General features: G+C 39.5%; 1 protein-coding gene and 1 long non-coding RNA gene across 19 annotated transcripts in view; one reads left to right on the top strand and one right to left on the bottom strand.

Moving 5' to 3' along the window:
* LOC111265929 (agrin) overlaps nt 1-21,036 on the top strand; it is a 199,158-nt gene that overhangs the window by 157,932 nt on the left and 20,190 nt on the right. For all 18 annotated transcript variants that reach the window (XM_086970725.1, XM_086970724.1, XM_086970723.1 and 15 more), the window contains 6 exons: nt 3,204-3,419; nt 7,022-7,116; nt 11,945-12,059; nt 13,046-13,267; nt 17,465-17,618; nt 20,379-20,500. In XM_086970725.1, coding sequence (XP_086826851.1) covers nt 3,204-3,419; nt 7,022-7,116; nt 11,945-12,059; nt 13,046-13,267; nt 17,465-17,618; nt 20,379-20,500 — 924 coding nt within the window. The remainder of the gene's footprint in view (nt 1-3,203; nt 3,420-7,021; nt 7,117-11,944; nt 12,060-13,045; nt 13,268-17,464; nt 17,619-20,378; nt 20,501-21,036) is intronic.
* LOC147752749 (uncharacterized) lies at nt 13,231-14,701 on the bottom strand. Its single transcript, XR_015313249.1, has 3 exons — nt 13,939-14,701; nt 13,681-13,741; nt 13,231-13,269 (listed from the first exon to the last, which is right to left on the bottom strand). It is a non-coding gene; the product is annotated as an uncharacterized LOC147752749 (long non-coding RNA).

Below are 21,036 nucleotides of genomic sequence, written 5' to 3'. Positions count from 1 at the left end.
AGGCATTACGAATAAACGTATTACATAATACGTAATCGTGAAAATAAAATCACAGTATAAACGTGTTACTTTCGTAACACGTTTATACTGCGATTTTATTAGAACAGTAATAGTATAATTAATATTCCCACATAGACCGTAGAGTGACTCTCAGCAGCGCGTCACTATGTTTGGATCCTTTTTCGACGGTGCTTTACGATACTGTATATCTATATAAAAACTGAGGTCATATTAAAAGCACTGAGCTATTTTCTAAATTTGTTACGCCCAGCAGAAGCAGGTTGTAGATAGCTTCCTCAGTGCTTTACAATGATGTTGCCGACGCTAATTCTTTAGGAAAAAATCTTACGAAAACGAGGCCTTACTAAGATCATCCACGTATCTTAAAAACTCGATTTCAGTCAGTCATCCATTGCGGATCCCTTCGTGTAGCGCCCTGGTATGTGTGTGCAGTCCAGATACTTACAGAGCAGTATATCATTGCCAGTGAACCGAGGAATGAAGACAGCGGAAAATACCATGTTAGGGGGGTATGAGATGACAGCTTCCAGAGTAGCGCATCAAGAGTCATTGCCAGACATGGTATTACGATATAAGCATCACATAGAAATTGGGTAGGAGGCTTGTCCGCATTCCGTAGGAGACAGAACCGACAAACAGAGTTCATGACAAATACACAGATACCGGCCTAACATAATTATGATCTTATAAGTGCTGAGCCAAACAGTGGCAAACAAATAAAAATATACCGCAATAACATCAGTTTTCCAAGATTTCTATATTTGTACAGACTACGTACCTAGCGCGGGACTAGCTGCCGATCACGTAGTGATGCCTAAAAATGGAGACGAAGGTGAATATCAGTATACTATTCTAGGCAAGCACTAGAATACTACAGACACGGCAACTTGGGGTTATACTTGACAATATTTACTTTAGTATTAATTTCGCACTATTTAGTTCGTCGTATAATATGATAGAGATTTTTAGGCTGGAACTTCTCGAAAGTATTTGTTATGGAAACACCATGGCATTTTTAATAAATGTGATGAACGACAACGTCTACATATACGTGTAGCAGATGACAAACCACTTGGTTACTACCGATTTGCGGGCGAAGTAAACGGAAAGCAAGAAGAGCTCTTGGTCAACATTATTGTCAAACGCCCGTTTGATCAGCCGACGCACCGTGTTTAAGTTGACTTCTAATGGCATAGTACTGAAGTCGTTCATACGAAGCGAAATAGCGGCTAATGATATAGCAGAATGGTAAGCAGAAAGAGGATATGATGTGACTTAACGAACTCTCGACGAACGACTCGATTATATCAGTACCAAGACTTCATCTAAAAAGGAATAAGATGTCTTTTTGAAGGCCACCTCGCTCATGAAAAGGTTTAAGCCTGACGAAGCATTATTTAATGGCGAAGGACAACTCAAATGAGAGTGCTATTTATGTTGGTGATTTTTTTCTGACATAAAAAAGGAGCAAGAACTTAAATTTTATCATTTTTTTTTTCGGACCAGCTTATTAGAAAATAGTTGTTGTTATAAATTACTTTATTAGCATTAATTAAAGACATTACCATAACTTGCTTCACGCTTAGCTTTACCTGCTAAGAAACTTCTACTAGGAAAATTCTTGAAGAAAAAGGCAGCAGAGCCTACATTATTGTGCCCATCAGCATTTGGGACAACTAATGTATATGAGTTAAAGTTAAATATAGCTAGTATTCTTTATGCGTGACAGGTAGGCGAATCATTTTCAATCTCCCTCCGTTAAATTTTCGTTGGAGCTGTTTTCCATAGCAAACATAACACTTAAGTTTTTATTTTACACTTCAAAGGCTTCCACATGAAATATATTTTACAATAGGAACTACTCTTATATATAGGATTCTTTAAGATAAAGGTGCTTGAAGCGAATTATGTGAAGAACTGATTAGTGCTACGAAATAACTGCATGAACAGTAGAGGGTATCGGTATATTGTATATAACAAATTTCCACCATATATCCATATTTGAAATTAAGACCTTACACCGAGGCATTTGGTTTGATCCTGAGGCTGCTGCGTTTTATCTCTATTAAGTTGAGTTGATTTTCGAAAAGGATATTTATTTTAGTTTTATTAATTTTTCTTCAAATTACGTATTATTGCGTTCGCTTTACATATTACCTATTTTAAACTGCCGTAGTAAACCTCCTACATTGTTTGTTGTAATTAAGCTAGTGTATTTTTCTTAGTGTCAGGCTTATCCTAACAATTCCGGAGATTGCTTCTACATAATGCAAACTAAGGAAAAATCTGACCTATTTTATTAAATGCTGATTTTTCAATTTTAATATTTACAACCTCACAGGTTAATTATTTTTATGTCAGTCGTTACAATATTCATACGTAAACCATATGCGATTTTGTAGACTGTGCTTTTTTGGTTAAAAGATTTGTATTGCTATTTAAAATCTGCCGATGAATTTTGTCAAAGCCTATCGGTAACGTTCAACTTAAGGGGTGGTGGACCTGCTCAGGCTTGAAGAGCCTTTCTCTTGCTAGTATCAAGTAAAAAGCTGCCGGCAAGCTCCATTACGAAAATGGAACGCCTCTATTCAGGGAAAGACAGTCCAATGTTGGCTTAACAAGGTTGTGCGGGCGCTCCTTCCGCCCATCTGCCCTGCTTTATGTTCCCTCCGTAAGAAATTTGTTGTGCAACCGTAAATAACTGAAGTGCCCGAAGGAAGATCATACGTCTTCTAACAGGATCTCACACAGGGCTACAGGAGTCGATTGGTGCAGAGTTGGACGCTTGTGAATACAAACATGTGCAAATATGGTCTCCGATCAGCCTAGATTTGAACCCGTTGGATAACTATATGTGAGCGAGGGTCTAACAAGTTTCCACAAGAACCGTTCATCCGAAAAAAAAAGTTTTAGCAGAACTGCATTGCAAATTTTCTTTCTATTTAGTTACAATTTTACAAATATAGGAAGCATAAGACAGTGTACGAATTTCGATGTCGCACTCTGTATGATTTTTTTGCATTTTGCAAATGTAGATAGATATTTATATATGTTTTTAAGTTTAAAATTAGCCGTGACGGAACATCATTAAGATGTATATTAGAAGATGAAAGTACCTCGGGCATTAAGTACTTATCGTCGAGTCATCTAATCTTTCGTTATCTTTGCGTTTGTTACTGCAGATGAAAATGGAGCTTGTCATCAGTATCCATGTCAACTTGGAGCATCCTGCGTTGTACGCTCAAATGGTTACCCAGCTTGCGAATGTCCCAGTTGTTCTGAAGAATTTGAACCAGTCTGCGGCTCAGACGGGATTTCCTATACAAACGAATGCAAACTGCGAAAGGAGGCCTGTGAACATAAAAAGGACATATATGTCGATTACAAAGGATTATGTGGTAAATAATAGTAAGAGTGAAATTTCAATAGGCTGACAATTCATTTATATGACTGCGCGAAAAAGAGCGACCTTTTGATCTTTCCTTTTCTATAGATTTGCAAGTTAGGTACCCAATCGCTAGTTAGACTGTGAAAAGCATTTTTCTTAATTCTAATCATGTTGCATAGTATAGTCTTGTTTTTGTGTAAAACGTTACTAAAGGTGATATGTTTAACAGTATTAAAATATCTAAAGCTGATTTTTTGCTGTAAAATATGACCAACTCGCATAATACAGTTACGGTACAGCAGTGAAGCGCCACTTATATGACCAGTCTTCAACAAATATTCATGCCAACATTTATGTCTGCATTAAAATGTAGGTATTTATTAAGACAAGTATTGTCTTCTATAGACTCACGACTTGACTTCAGTTAAAAATGGCAAGTCGCTACATAAATACTATCGTCGGACCTAAAGCTTTGTCAGTCTATTTGGACTTTACTAATGCTTTGTCTGCTACCACCAACCGGGTAATTTTGTTGACTTATATAGTAACAGAACATAAACTGAACACGTTGGATAACTATTGTTTTTCACGGTAACAATATTTTGGCATCAACGCCATTTCCTTGGCATAAGCCAACGAAACCGCCAATTAGGAAGCGTCAGGGAATCCCAATGTCTATGGCTATGCCAAGCCCGTATCACCTACATAGGTTCTAGACACTCTCATTTCTGAAACTGTTAAGTGCTTTCGTTATGCCCATCAGTCCTAAGATTGTTAATCCAAGACTAGCTGACTGGTCAACGCTTGTTTCAGCCAAAGTCATTCTAACTGTATCCTATTCCTTGGGTCAGGTGTCTACTTATTCGGTTATCTAATAGAGTCCGCTAGTAATAGTAATTTTGTATAGTCATGCTAAATCCTTGCTTTCAGTTGTGCTCTTGCTATATAACTATTTTTTTTGCCTAGTGTTATTTCTCCTTTCCTCTTTCCAACCGCCTTAGCTTCTACCGAACGCTACTGACCGGTATTCCAAGGGGCCTTATAGATTAAGAATAATAATATGGCATTGACCTTGACATCTCCGATATGAAAACACGTATGAACGTCACACCCGCTTGTTACCACCTTGATTTGTCTCTAGTTGTTTGTATTCTGCGCTCTTCAGCGGTTATTCTTTGGTATGGAAACCACCAGTGCCGCTGGGCAATGTTTATTGTGCTCTTTCTGCTGTTGGCTGCATTCTGAACGACCGGAACAGGCACGCTTACCCTTAACCGTGAGCGGAGTCATAAAGCAACGCAAAAGAGCTTGCTAGCGTTTAGAAAGATGCTTAGACGTACAAAAAGCGTGGCCTGCGTCCCGTGCAGTCCCCTTCTATACTTTTTCAAACACTGTTTTACATGTGAAAGCCAAAAACAGCATAATGGTTGTGTTGGCGATGCTTTAAGTTGCAAGTATAGCCCAGAATCAGGGATGGTGAAATATCAAAAGGGCCAATTCGCTTGGGTTGCTTCTCCTGAGTAAACGTGCGTACGTCGAGCGGTTGTACCGAACAGAAGAACGGACAAGCATTTGTTTTTGGATACTGGCCAGAGAGCGTTAAAGGGGACAAAAAGAGACCGACGTTGAAGAGACGACGAAAAAAGGAACAAAGAAAATGGCAGAAACAGAAAAAAAGAAAGAAGGAAGCATGCACATATATAAAGAACAAGCGGAGAGGAGTGCGAGGTGAAAGTTGTGGGATGATATACAAAAGAAAAAAGGCTTCGTTGGCCTTCGTGAAAACGGCGGAAGCGTAAAAAGCGTTGACGCGTGCTGCTTGCGTCGCTTTGCTACTACCACCGCCGATGCTGCCCCTCACACCGCTTTCTGCAGCCCAGCCCCGTTCAGTCGGCCCATTTCGTGTTTTGAGCACAGGCCATGACTCAAGCTACTCCACAGCTCGCTCACCCCCTACTGTGATCTGCTGTTGACCCTTGACTAAGTAAAGGCGGCCAAGAATACCCTTTTTGTCCTGTGTTTCCCCTAATTTTTAGCTGGGTGGGCACCCTTTGTTTACATTGAAACTCCGCGTTTTTCAACTCCATGTTAAGCCCACTCGAGTGGGTCTCTCTACTATCGTTACCTACCTATTTATCTGTTTCATCCCGCTCTGTCCTATTAGTACGTGACTCATAGTATAGGACTTACCAAAGGTCTAGCCTGGTTCAAATGACGCCGACTGTAGACAATGTGTTTGCTGTTAACTTTCTCGGCGGACAGATCCCACCCGTCACAAGGAGTTGGATGCAAAAGTATTATACGTCTTCTATGGTATGCATAAAGCATTAGATTGGTCGTTAAAAAGATAAGATAGCGGAGGACAATTCGAATCTTCATTCTTTCTCTGTCCTATCTCTAATCCAAGTGTCAACATTACCTCCTTAATCTTATATATGCAAATGATAGAGTATCAGATTCTCATGGAAAGTTTCTGGTCAAGTCGAACAGACTGGAAATTTCTATTTCACTGAGGCATTGATTTTAACTTGGTTGATTAGTGACGCTACTATTATACATAAGGGGAAAAAGTGAGACAAGAAGTAATTTTTTTTATTCGAGCAGCTCATTCGGGCCAACATATTTCCCTGTTACTACTGGCAAATACCCGTTTGCATTTGGTTCGATGAGGTAACTAGCGGGTACCTTCAGTGGACTCATCTTTTTAAAAATGGCACGTATATATTCACACAGTTATCATTATATTAATTTGTAACTGATTGCGTAGCCTTCACTTCAGCTATCACGTGCGCTTCACAGGCTGGTTGACGCTAAAAGGCTTGCGCCTATCGTTTACCACCTTCATGGGCCTGCTTCTCTAAGTAACTCTAATCATAGGCGTCCTTAAATTTTATTTGCAATGGTGCACAGCCCTTTATGGTCTCTGGAAAATCGAATAAACTCTTTCACTAACAAAATATCTATAAAGTTACGGTTGTTATGGTGGGCTACGGAACTGACGTGTTCCCTTATTCGATGATCTTATTCAGCAACCGAAGTACGTACCCCTACGATGCTGGCTCATCAATATAATGAAAATGGGGCAGCAAAATAAATATGAAAGTAAACAGAATGTTTTTGCAATAAATAAGGAATAATATGTTGTAGGTACACTTTTTTTTTCAAAATAAATATACCTTTATGGCAAAAGTTTTTTGAAACTATTGAATATGGTATGGATGAATAAACTACCTGGATAAGTAAGCTGATGGCGCAAGAAGGCCTATCAAAATGTTTCGTTATAACCGTAGTTGCAGATTATATTAGCCGTTGTGTCTTTGAGCTGTCCTAATTATTGAGTCCTGCAGAGGCCTTTAATTAGTTTGTTATCGAAGACCCGAGGACGTGATATGTGACATGGTATGGTGATGACACAATGGTGACCCAGTTGGCAACGTTGTTACGAGTTACGATTGTTATCGGTTAGATACTCTGTGAGACCTGCATCTCGGTTCGCTGTAAATCGCATCCTGTGGCTTTCTTTGCGAAATGAAAGCGAAAGCGATATCGATTTTGAAATTTAGAGTAGAGCGGTTAGAATTGACTCTTTTGTCCTTTATTTAATCTTTTCAGCTGATTCGTGCGCCAACAAGAAATGTGACCATTATGCAATCTGCAAGACAAACCACGGCAACGCCATCTGCGAATGTCCATCACATTGTAAGCCTGTAAGTGCCCTTTTATGATAGCGTTTTAGTCTGGTGACTATATATTAGTAAATAGTATAGTCTCAATATTTTTGAAATCATTTTATTCAAAGTCATATAAAAATCACTTCCCTGGTTAGGTCAATTGTAACATGTGACTACTTTTAAATCTTTTGATCACGCGCCATCCAAGGATAATTCACGCTAGAAGTAGATGAACATACAGTCGACGGGGTGGAACTTAAAGTATAAAATGTCGCACGAAATGTCTAGCCTAAATTGCTAACAAGTTACTGAATGAAAGCGAAAATGGATGTTAAAATACATCGAATTTGCTATAGTTGGCTTTCCGAAAAACATTATCTCTGTGGCGTAGTTCGTGGCTACCCGTGCAGCATCTGAAAGATCCAACTTACTACTTAACATTTAAGTCAAACCATCAAAAGGAGAAAACGGAAAGCAGCTATCTGGCTTTGACCACACCAACCATTATGATCAAACCGCATGTATACGTATTTGTATATATACTTATTTGTAAATATAAACGCAACCAGGAAATAGAATGTTCATGTTGGGGCGGATAATTTAGGTCCCGATCACATTTTTATCGGTACCTAATATTCTCACAATTTCGTATTACTTACTTTATGTCAAGCACTGCAGGTCATGGGGCGTCAATTATTTCACTACATGACTTTAACGTGCATTTATTTCAAATCTACTTATACTAGCCCAAGTTACTATGCGAGAACTTACAGCACCAATATTAGTTATTTTGGTATTTTTGTCCAAAGTGATGCTAACGTGTTGCCCGCGGTCTCGCAAGGTAGAAAGCCGAAGTGAATACTCGTCATTAAACTCTACTACGAAGTGATTTTAGCAATGTAGTGCGGCATGGACAGAGTATTGCTGCATGTATATACTGTCCATTGCGCAAGAATGAACAGCAAGAGGTCAAGAAGCATGAAAAAGCATTCGAGCAGATCAAAATACCCGAACAATATCGAAGCATCGAAAATATCGAACACCCGGTAGTCGTTGCCAATTGTGGGACTTATTTTGGGCGACGACGCTAATCTATGGGATTGCCAGAGCAAACGAAGTGTCCAGTTTTAGAAACTAGAAGTACGTATGCAGGTCTTAGAATACTTTGCATGACAAAGCGTAACTTTGTTCTTGTCCTCGAGTTCTGATCCTCGACAGCCGCGCTCGTTTCTATGCGCTACTACACTTTCTCAATAAAAACGATTCGTCTCGAAGTCCTTAGGTCATTGCAGCTGAACCGCCCACTGCCATTTCGCCCTCTAGGAAAGTCCAAAATCACTCGACTGAAGCAGAACTGGAGACCACGTGAACCCGAGAATAAAGTGAAGGTTTTGGCTAGTCGAATGTTACCACGAGGAATTTCTTGCTCTTTGCTAGGAAAGTCCCTCTTGGATTGGTGGATGGGGAGAAGGAGCAAGTGAGAGCGTACAAAGATCAGTCAAAGAGGTCGTCGATTTCTTTGATCAAGTGTTGTTGTGTGAGGCTGTTTGACCCGTCGAGCAGTTGGTTATTGGAATTGAGTGGAGACTGTGAGGGACGGTGCACGACTTGATTTAATCCAACGCTCCCGTCGTATCATGCCCGCTCGAACCTATCCGACACTGATCCAGCCGGCAACCGCCTGGCTCTGTGCAGTCACTATTTTCACTCTTAATTCACACGAAGTCACACATGTACACATTTGCGTACATGCGTTTGGAGCTAGACGGCCTCATTGGAAGCGCTGGCGTTCGAGAGTATAAGTTCGACGCCTTCGTTCCAGTTAAAGATAGTAAGTGATAGGATGGGAAATGGCGAACAAAAAAAGAACAGTGAGAATAAGGGGAAAGAGGACCAGAGTCGCAGGCGAAGCTCTCAGTTATTGTCAGTATGGAAGAGCGTGAAGGAAAGCAGAGTGCGATAAGAGCTGGCGAGGGGAAAATGCTGAGAGCGAACAGAAGAAAATGCTACATGTGCAAGATATTAAACTCATATTAGCACCGCTCGCCAGGGCGCTTTCCTGAGCTGTTCCAGGAGCCGGTAACTTCAAATGACCGACAGCCGGCTCCGAGTTTAGTAGCAGAAATTTCAATTGCGTTTCTAAATAGATGATTCTTTTCTAAGTTATAGAAGACAAATATCGAGAACGAAGGATTGGCCCTGCAAAATATATAATAAGTTTCCTTGGACACCTATAGTTATCCAAATAAGTTCCAAAAAAGACAGTTATTTAAATAAGTCTTCAAATAATCTTGAAATCATTATATTTATTCACGAAAGAGCGGTCAATGTGTTTCCACTTTTTCGAGGAACTTTGTATAAGGTTAGACCAAGTTTAACACAAAGCTTACGAGCCTTTTCTGTGTTAAGATGACTCAGATTTTTTATCCAAAACACAATATTTCACCCAACTTAAAGTAATTTAGCTACTTTTAAGCTTTTTTATTCTATTTCCAGTGTTGACAGTCAAGCGACTAACATGATTTCAAGTAAATAGAGAAGATGGTAATCCGTCAGTGCGATGTCTAAAAAATATGGTGCATGCAAGAAGACTTTATAGTCAAATCTTTGCAGGGCAGCTTTAACGGCCTTTACAATAAGTGGCTCGACATTCTTGTGGGCAGAGATGATTTGGATTATGGATCGACTTTGGTGCATTGCCTCATTTACTCGATACTATTCGATCATACACAGTTTTTCCCACGTTAAGATGTTTTGCTGTGTGTTTTTCACCAGCATAAGTCCTCTCCAGGCCTGTCGTTTATTATCAAGCATTTCTTAGTGTATCAGACCCTTTTGTTCTTCCCAGATATACATAATGTTTTTTTTCGAATGAAGATGCGGTTTACTAAGGTACACATTTCTCCTAAGGCCACTTATTTTGTCTACAGCTTATCGTGACTTAACAGAAAATTTCAGTTTGAAGGTAAGAAAGCACAACTAGTTCCGAAAACACTTGCCTGGACAATTTGTGCCTCTTATCGTTTATGACTTAAGCGCTCCAAGATCTCAATGAAACTTCTCAATCACAGTTGGAATAACTGAATCCTCAGAAAAAGGTTTAAGGATCACTGTATTTACTTCGATCAAGACTTCAATAATACAGCGAATGAAGATGCAAAGGTTGACACATGCACATAGGACATTAGCCTCCCTCAAGGACATCTTCTAGCTAACAAATGAGATCGTAGTTAGTATGCTTTTATCTACAATAGATCTTATCGTATATATTTTTTCTTTACTAAACAATCAAGTGTTTGTTGATCAGATAAGAATTTCAACCCGTCATGTTCTTGTTAAAGTCTCGAGCTTTCGATTGTTATTTGAAATCCGCTGTACAGTTTCAATTCTGCAGTGTGCGGTACAGAGCTGTACTTTTACCACAAAAAATCCTAATTGGTTCCGTTGAAGCGGACTTCTGTTCAGGATACGAAAATTTTTATCGCAACGGCTACTCACGAAGAGGCCAAGCGGCCAGCTTGTACCGGTCTCTTTGGATCTATAAACGTCTTTTGGAGCGTATGTACATGGCTTTGCCAAAACCAGTAATGTTTCATTTACAAGAACTAGTTATCATTAGCCGTGCGGTCTAATGGATTAGGTTGTATGTATAATACTTAATCTGATCATTCTATTTGGTTCCCTAGTTGTCTCAAATTAAAATTGTATATTTCCCTCAAATACTTTTTAGTATATGATAATCTTGCCGCGCGATCCACTAAAGCGAAGCCGACGTTAACACAGCAACAGCTGCTGCAAGAAATAGTAACAGCAAACACAATAGCACCTTGAGAAATAGCACAGAGCTAGTGGAAGCGGCAGGATGCGTATCTGAGAAAGTAAGCAGGATCATTTATAAAAAAGAGCAATTTCCATGAACAATCTACCATCTGGACTTGAATCATCATGCTCATGTCCTCTTTGAACACTTTGCGACAAGGTCATCCTTGCAAGACAGCGGATCTTAAATATCACCCGGAAATGACGATTAGTTAACTATTTTTTGGTACCTTGGTTCTATTCCCCCCATCATGTGCCTTTTCAGAGAAAGTAGAGTGAGAATTAGAAAGCTGAAGTAAACTTAAACATGGATTGTAAATAGCAGATTTCCTAGTTCAGTAGGCGCTTATGAGAAGTGATAACCGAGATTCCAGTTGACCTGTCATTAGGTAACACCAAAGACAAATGTCATCCAAATTTGTAAGGCAGAACTTCAAGAAGCCCATTAGAACAATACTTAATACTTTCAGGAAGGTGCAATGTTCTTCTAGTGTCAATTTACAATAAATGTTCATTTGATAAAGTAGACCCTTCCATCGATCGTTCTCGACCGGCGTGTTATTTTCCTCAAGAACCTATCTCCATTATCCCATAAGACAGCAGACGAAGCTAAGAATCCGCTCTGTAAAATTAGCCTCCAAGGATCCAGTTAAGGATTCAGGTATTGTCACCTGGGGACGTCATTCGAGACAAAGTCAGTCAGTGTCTACTTACGGTGTTCTATTTATCTCATAAATATGGCTAGTGCAAACCTTGTTCAACTGCATGTTTCTAGGAAAGCGTGTCCAAAAAAAACAGCTAACAAAATTTACTGTCTGGCAGCATTTTCTTCTCGTCTAAGTAAGCCATTTTGGAATCTTTATCGCCATATGACTTGCTGATACTGACAGGCTAATACACAACAGCCTATTGTACCAGATTGTAGCTGAGTGGGAAAGCCATCTAAGCGAATGTTGCTTAATGACATATTTACAATACAAACTCCTTTTCAGAGTTCAGAAAAGCCTATCGACAATAACAATGTTTCCTGCGCTTCATATTGCAGGTGAAATTCCCTGTTTGCGGGAGTAATGGAAAGACATACGAAAATGAATGCGAGTTGCAGGTAGACGCGTGCAACTCAAAGACTGATATAGCCGTCTCATCCACGGGACCGTGCGGTAAGATAAATCCTAGCAGACTAACGCCACCCATAGAACCGTTCGGCAACCTGGTTTGTTCTCAGGTTGCACAATCGTACAACCTGGCGTTTCATTAGTTTAGTTTGTTAGACTCGTAGCGTGAAACTAAATATATTCAATAGTACTTTTTCAGTTTAGGTTGTAGAAAATTTTGCGCTGACCGAAATGTAGACTGTCTTACTTTAGTGTTAACGCTTACTATTTTATTTACATGCTCGTAGCGGACTGAAGCCATACAAAAGCTTTTTTTACAGTCGACGAATCAACGTCTGTTTGGTTGTGTTCAAATGAGCCGCAATTCAAAATTCTGGAAAACAAAAACATGATTTTATAATTAACATCGTTAATACAGTGCTATCAACGGAAGTTGCAAGCGCATGGGACGCTTTGAATCTCTGAGATCCTCAACCGCTTAGTGGCAGCACATTTCTTCTGCAGCCAGAAGGCTCGCACGTTATTGGTAAATGCGCAAAAAGTTGTGATCGTAGGATCAGCCAGAAATGAAGAACAGGGGCATGAAGGGTTCCATTACTTTTCTTTGGTTAACAGACTAGCTTTCCACCGTCGAGTCTGACTGAATTTCACTTATGCTGGCTCTGGAGACCGTTGATAGCTGCGCACCATCGTACGACAGTTGCACTATATTCGGTAGAGTCAAGTAGAAAAATATTCTGCTCGAAGGTACACCGACTTTCTAGCATGTTTAAACATAAACAACGCCGATAACATAAAAGTTACTACCATACATTATCGGACACATCGATTTCGTTTCTGAATATTCTCTGAGTTTCTGAAATCAAATAGATTAAATGTAGATGAGAAGAACATCGTTAGACGTTAGGAGTCATTTGATGGATTCTAGCGACTTTCCTGAATTAGTGGTTCCGGGAGAGCTCCAGGTGTTGCTTTCCTAAGTCATACCGTATGTTGACCTAATGAGGTTTTACCTTTGCTTTTCGTTGCAGACATGTGCTCGAATGTGATGTGCCATTTTGGGGCACGATGTGAGAATGGAGAGTGTGTGTGCCCCACAGACTGCCCTGAAGGCTCATACCAGCCTGTCTGCGGAAATGACGGGGTCACGTACCATACGGAGTGTGAATTACGCCAGGCCTCATGTCGAAAGGGCCGCCAGCTTCAGGTTCTGCACTTTAAAGAGTGCGACGATGAAGTCGTGGCTTCAGCAGGTCTGTACATAAAATAAAATAAAACGCCACAGAGTACCAGAGTATGTACCATTGGTAGTGAACCTTACTTTTACAGATATCGTTATGTGGGCATCTATATATTTTAAGGAGCTGTCTCTACTTAGTCCGGGGTGCAATATATCTGCCCTAAGCTTCAGAATCATGCTGCATTAAAGAAAACTAAAAAGCAGACTTTCAATTCAAACTTGCTTTTAATGTTACTTTTAAATTCTAACTTCAAATATTGCAACCAAGTTCACGTGTACCTTTTAGCTGATAACGTAACCCTGTTCACAATCCAAATCTAGTATTATTGGATCACTGTTTCTTTTTTTCAATATACAGGGTCGGTAAGTTACGGCATGCTATTGAAAACTAAACGAAATTCAGAAACAGCACATGTAAATACTTACCTCAATTTACTTACTTACTTATGCTTATGCTTCAATACATGATGCTGTTTTCACAGGTTTGCTGGAAAGTTTTTATGAGAATTTTTAGAATTTATACAATCTCTAATGGGATGGCATAATTTTCTGAGCACCCCCTATTTACAATTTTAGGGAACTTCGTTTCTTATAATCTAAATTATCTAAATGGTATCAATTTTTTTTTTCTACACCTTGTTTGTGTTCCACCTTCGACAGTTGTAAGACTTTTTGCCAGCTTACCACTGCTGCTTAGTACTGAGTTGAGGTAACTGACACAAACAGCAAGTAAAGATACATCTGTCGCATACATGTTGGGAGGTATATTCCCTCAACGTGGTTTTGGATGTGGAATTCTTGAGCTCCTGCTGCAAAAGCTTCTTTCCCTTGGGAGGGATCTGAGAAAGGCGAACTGCCTAAGCTAACCTATGCCACGCCTCGTCTATTCGAGACAGTTCGGAGCTTCTAGCCGAAAAGAAAACGCAATGAGAGACTGGACTGCTAACGCGCTTTTTTCTTCGAGTCCCGTCTTGCGCCGGTCTCTGAAGCAACCATCTTTGTGGAGCACTGATTTCACTTCTATGGAGACACGAGCGGGCTATAGTCGAGGATGAAAGCACCAAACGAGAGAACGCAAACTAGCAAAAGAGATCTGCTTTCGCGACCGCGGGCAGCAGCGCACGTTAGCTTTCCGTCTTTACGGTTTGTGGCAACGGCCGCGGACTATTCCACCCCAAAACATTGCCAGGCGGCTGACTTTATAGCCACCTTTCCGCTAATGGCCATCACTGCCTTCGCCGCCGCCTAGCCTCCCCCCAAGCAACGTTTCTCTTGTTTCTTTTTCCTTCTCGTCATTTTACTCCGTCATATATCCTCCTATTCGACGCAAACACTCCATATCATGACTTTACGCACTTTCCTATATAGTTAAGGCTTCGTTCTGATTACACGTATATTCGACTTTCAACTTTCCAAGTTTCCCAATAAATTTGGAATAAAACAGCTTTTTGCTACCAAAGGGCAGTTACATATATCGACAAAGTGAAAAGAATTTTAAAAAAACATATCGATTGTCGAGACTCTGCGCAAAGATGATTTTTTAGAACGACGTCTTCAGCTAGGTTGCACACAATAAAGCTATCGCACAGAATTCGATAGACAGCAAATCGGTCAGATGCATTCTCTAAAAACTGTTTTTTGGCGGATTTTCTGATAAAATCTAAGATCTGAAATGGCTATAACGTTATTGCCATTGATAATGTAATTATTATAAGGTAGTGAAATTCTGAATAATAACTTCTTTAGCTTGGTACAAAGAAGTTTGAACGTGCCTGACTTTCATTACAGTTAGCGATTTGAAAAGCGATGCAAGGACTATTTATTTGAAAAAAGAGAATAATAGACGTAGAAAAAAGGGTAGTCTTTACTAGCGAGAAGTATTACTAGCGAGATAGACTTCAGTGGAAACGCTTTGACTTCCGACATTTCAATTCCATCGTCGCTATGACAACATAAATTTGGTGGCCGAAGGAGACTGGGTGAGCAGCCAGACAGTAAAAAACGTCATTCTTACGACGACACCTCCCATCGTCCTTAACGGTCCAGCCATTTCCGATAGTGAACTGTTGTCATTTCGTGAATGGCCTGTCCTGGTGAGTCCGACTTCCCTTCAGGAAATATATGTTAGCACCCTTTGCAAACTACTACTTCCTTTTCTGAACCAAAGATACGGATTTTGTTGCGCTACTGTACTTTCTAATATTGCCTTCTTTTCTTCTAGAATCTTCACAAAAATCTTTGTTTGTAATAGTCGTGCAAATGGGCCATCGTTACTATTATTATCGTGGCACATGCTCGAGCAGCTATGAACTTTGAGAGCAGGTCACATGCTAGCATGCAGAGATTTACTATTCAAGATCTGTTTTTTGTTCGAAGATTAGTAGGCTTGCAGAAAAACGTTTGTCAGACAAACGTTTTCACTATTCATTTCTCCGGTCTCTCTCTCGTTTGTATTACCTATACTTTGGATACAGGTTTCACTATATCTGATGAAAATGAATCGTATCGTGAAGGTCCAATGAAAAAAATACTGTTCAATCGAATAACTGCTGTTGTTCTTTCTGCAACGTTGTTGTTCCCGCAGTAGCAATCTAGATCGTGGAGTTCTTCACTTTTCCCGCAAAACGTGCTAGTTTGCTGTTTTGCCCTAAATGATATACTTGTTCGGCTGGAAAGGCGGCAATTTTACACGAGCTAAGCTATCTTGAATCGCTTCCTGCGTAGGCAGGCTTTAGTAGCAATAGGGAGATATATAATCTCACATAACAATCGTACATTGTCGACATTTTCTAGAGATTCATTTTATTTTTCTTGCCTGTTGAGAGGAAGTATCATGTCATCAGCCAGGTCGCATTTCTATTCGTTCCTGAGTCACCCTAATCAGCCTAATTTGTCTTAAATAATCGTGTTTCACACGTCGTATCCCGGCTGTTCGCCGCTACGAATACCCGTTGTTTGAAGCGACTTGGGGCGAAAAGGTAGTACTGGATTATATATCCGGTAGCTCGTGCTGAGAATTATACGGCACAGTTACGTTTCGTAAGAAGTGGGAAAGATTGACAGAAAACGAGTCGTATGCCGTAGTGAGGGCATAAATGTCATTTGATATTCTCGGTTTAAGCCAGTTACTTTTAGGTCCGTCGATTTCCTTGTTTATCTAAACTTCCTTGAGGGTTGCTTTCGATAACTGGCGAGCAGGGACGTAACAGTGCTTTAACAGGGACGGAAAGGTTAGAAAAGGCCGATAGGACATTGAAAAGGGCTCTCGGAGGATCCTGATGAACTGAAATGTCACTCAAGCAATCCTAGAAGAGATCATACGAGATTGCTGTAGCTGCATTAAACGAATGCTTCATCTGGCTTCTTTCTAGGCAGGATGATCATAAATAGGCAATACCACCAAACGCACGAATGGCCCTCAAGCCAGATTTCAAGTCGGATTTCTTTTCACAGCTATGGTTAGCTTTACGGTATTGTCCTTAAGAAGAACCTTAGAAACAAACGAAAGCCAAAATCTCATTGAAGAAGGACCCGTAGAATAACTTACTTTAGTCGCGTTCTGAATAGAACCAAAAGTTCTTCCCAAAAGAGGCTACTCCTTAATTGAACAAAATTCTCGGAGCGCATGCGCAAACATGGCCCGGTGCGAGTGAATTGTCAACATTCAGAAAAAGCTTTCGATTACTGTGCCTTTTACCCCCGTATGTCTCGGCACACAAAGATTGATCAGCCGTTAAACTAAGACAGAAAGTCCTTCTATTCAAACTCAAAGGTATCGTGCGTAATTGGAATGACGGCTAACACTTTAGTGAAGCAACAACATGTATGTAGCAGTCTATATGTAACCCACCGCGCCATCGTATTCTACCTTTAAGATGCGTGACACTAAAAAGCCTTTACTGTGCTTAATTGCTGAATACGAAACCCATTGAAATTTTGTTTACACCTATTTCTAGCATGCCAGGTCAAAATAACCGACCGCTTAAAAAATCATTATAACTAAATTTAGATGTAGGTTTTTTATATCTAAACGTAGAATTTCAATGGCGTTTGCATGGCGACGTGAGCGTATAAAAATGCTCGTCTTAAGCGGTGCTGGTAAATGTGTAATTTTACAGAAATAAAATCGTGTGTGTTATTATATTTAAGCTTACATATGTGGCAGCTTAGCGGAATTTCTATGCATAATATTCTCGCTTGATATTTGCAGAGGGGTCGGGAACCAAATGCGAGGAGTCATGTCGTTTCGGCGGTACTTGCCGGCCGCGGTTCCCTGGTGATCCAATGGAGTGTCGTTGCGAATTTGACTGCCCCGACGTTCGAGTCGATGACGCGAACTTCGCCTGCGGGTCGGACGGCAAAAAGTGAGTCGTCATTGTATGCTCGGAAAATTGCAATATTACAGCAGGAATCATTGATGTTTGTTTAGATGACGATTTAGTTGTACGTTCTTTTCACTCCCACGTTGGTGAACGGATACGTTTATATATAACATATGCGGACTACTCTTTTGTCTACGATAAGAAGAGGAAGCAGTTATTTTCTATGTGTGACTATACATCACCTATATATTCACCTATATTAGAACATCACAGGAATGATTAAATACTTCCCTTTAATATGGAAACGTGCTCCTGAATCACATAGGTTATAAAATTCTTCTTGACTAAATTTGACTTATTTATCCATTTAATATTTGCATTTCTCATGCTACAAAGCTTATTTCCAGTACTAGCTAGGGTAAAATGCGCAAGACTGACGTTGTCTACTTGTGACCGAATTTATACAAAACTTAGTAAAAATAACGAACTATTTCTGTCTTTGTGCTCCGACGTCATTTACCAAAGTATAGCCTGTAACGGATCAGAAGGTGAATTATTAATAACACTATGTTTCAGTAAATAAGTACAAAATATGTTATAGATGAATAACTAACCTTGCGGCTCGCGCACCGAACAGCATGTCTGAAAACACTTGCGATATTTTATTCAGCACAGGATCAGACTTCTACCTTATTGTCCCTGTGTTTTGACAAACCTTGCTTTTTGGGTTAGAAGAAAAAGAACATTTCCTGGATATTCTGACTGTAAAATATTATTCCAACAAAGCTATTCAAAAGCACTGTTCTATTGTAATGCAATAGAACAGTGCTTTTGTCATGCGTGCCTGTTATGGCATCATGCATAAAACGTATGGCACGTTCCGAAGTTGGACGATCCAGGTACTAGGCCTAACGACAGCTGTTACATGAACGTGAAGTTTCATTATTAATACGAAAGCCTTTAGTTTTTTTAACCCGCTTAAAAAAACGACTTCAATTTAACTTGCTGTTAATATTAAAAACAGACTGTAAAGATACTTGTTTCTCGTCCTGTCCATTAGGGTGCACTTAACTATCAGCCACTGATCGATAATTATACCTATATATATATAATAATTATACATATAATAATCGACTAATCGATATTATTCAGTGCTAAGCAAAATTTTCGATAAAGAAATAATAGCCTAAATGGATTGTAGGGTCCTAAACTAACCAATGTTGTAATCCTTGTCTTCTTCTGGCGATAAGCGTTTTTTTTTTTCTAGCTATCAAATTTAATTCATATGCGCTGTTAACTAAGCCACTCGTTATTGGATTGGATTGTGTCTCCATAATTTGTGTTGGCACTTCAAGACAATGGTATATTCATCTGTAGAAAGTAGATTTTTTGTCATCCGAAGAAAGCCCCACAAAAAAAAGTGAGGCATTATATTGTGTTATTTAAATTACAGACCACCACTGCTTATATATACAGACTAATATTATTAGAAAACATTACATGTAGAACGTGTTTGTAGAGGCATCCTGAGTAGGTGGATTGAAAACCTCTAAAACCTACTCAACTGAGAACAAGCAAAACTAACTTTCTAGGATTTATCTCATAGAAGCCAACGATTAGAACGCAAACTACTCCATTTTGCTGGATGACTGTCATTTCTACAAATTGTTATCATCTACGCTGAAGCATTTGAATACAGCATGGATAGCAGATTCCTACATTAATGGATCCGTATGACATAGAAATTGCTGTTCTTGTTTGGAATCCTCATAGTGATTATTTTCGTTTTTTCCCACTTCTGATTTAGGACAAACGACATTTTGCCTATCACCGTACTGGTGCTACTTACTTTTCTTCCGCTCTCTCTCAGACGCCCCTGCAAACTCTGACTGCCCCTGTTGGGGCGATAATAGAAATGGGCAGAGCTATGACTATACGACAGGAATATTGATTTAGCCCGATAGAATATATTTGTCATCCCCCTGAAACGTAATTTATGGGAACGTCAGCAAGCTCTTAAACTTGCCCAACAATTTATTCAGCAGTATGCACTTATATGCCATAGAATTTTTCTATGAAGTATGTAAATAATGAATTGGCTACATATAGGTAAAAAAGAATGTCGAAGTTTTCCAAAATCTTATGGACAATTTTGTGCAGTATAAAATCCTATTTATGAATTTCGGATATTCGTATAATTTTGTGATCAAGTATATGGAAGGTGGTTTTTTCATCATTGGGTAATCACTTGGTAATGCGACAGTACCGATAAGGCAGCAAATTCGAATTACAAAAATATCCTGTTTATGAGAAATAATTATAGAACAATTATGAACATTTTTGTTTCTGTGGTAAGACAACTTTAAAGGATAGATGGGTCAGTAAGAAGTTGGTCTTAATTTGGCGCGGGCTGCTGGCATTCAAGGTTGAGAGACGTTGATACTTTAAGCGAAAAATCGAGAATTCAGGCGAAAACTACCGGTCTCTTTTTAAACATGTTCTTTTTTAAGTCCTATCAATCTTAATTTCGTTACGCACATCTGCTGGGTTCCTTGTCGATAATCTTTATTTAAGCAATAGCCTTCGAAGAAGACCATATTTGCCAGTAGACTGTACAAAACATTTCGGAGAAATTCTATTCTGTTCAATATTGCACTCCTCTTAGTTGACCACGTATTTGCATTTACACGAAATAGGCTGTACAATCAAACAAACAGCATACTTTCAAACAATAGATATTATTGATAAAATATATCATTAACATGCGAGTTTTGATATTTGTTATTTTTGTTTATTCTTCAGGTATGCGTCTGCGTGTCATGTTCAAATGGAGGCCTGCAGGAAGCAGAAACACCTAAAGTCCGTTCCGCGCGACCGTTGTTTGTCACGCGATAACAATCCTCATAATAAAATGATGGTGCCTGGTAAGCCTCCTTATTTTAATAACAGAATAAACGCACGTAGAACGTTAAAATAAACACAATCTGAATGTTCTGTTGAATTTTTTAACATTACTAAAGCCTGTCTTTTTGGGACCCTAAAAATTTATCAGTTGAGCCTACTATTTGGCAAAAGCACACTGTACGCGTTTGAATCAAATAAAAGACTCGATACCCCATGAAACGTTTAAGCCTATCACTTTGTGGGCGATATATCTATGGTTACCGTAAATACCATCATTCTAGAGAAAACTCGATGGACCAGCTAAGGAAGTCGATAAAACGAAAAGCTCAATAACGGTCTCACACAATGATTAGCTTTCCTTTATCGGATTGAACTTTCCAAGTATTAATACATCTACGGGAGGTCTATTGCCTGTGGCTCAGTGAGGACTATTTCTAAGAGACTATGTTTTTGACAAGGAGCCTGACGTTATTCGTGCTGCTCTCACTCGTAGCTACTGTATGCTAAGCTAAGTCATTCGAATCCAAAACCTTGAACTTATAAATCTCGTACCTTA

This window comes from Varroa jacobsoni, unplaced genomic scaffold (genome assembly GCF_002532875.2).
Source record: "Varroa jacobsoni isolate VJ856 unplaced genomic scaffold, vjacob_1.0 scaffold_1027, whole genome shotgun sequence".
Taxonomy (NCBI): Eukaryota; Metazoa; Arthropoda; class Arachnida; order Mesostigmata; family Varroidae; genus Varroa; species Varroa jacobsoni.
Note: the sequence above shows the minus strand (reverse complement) of the source record. Positions and strands in the feature narration are given on the sequence as shown.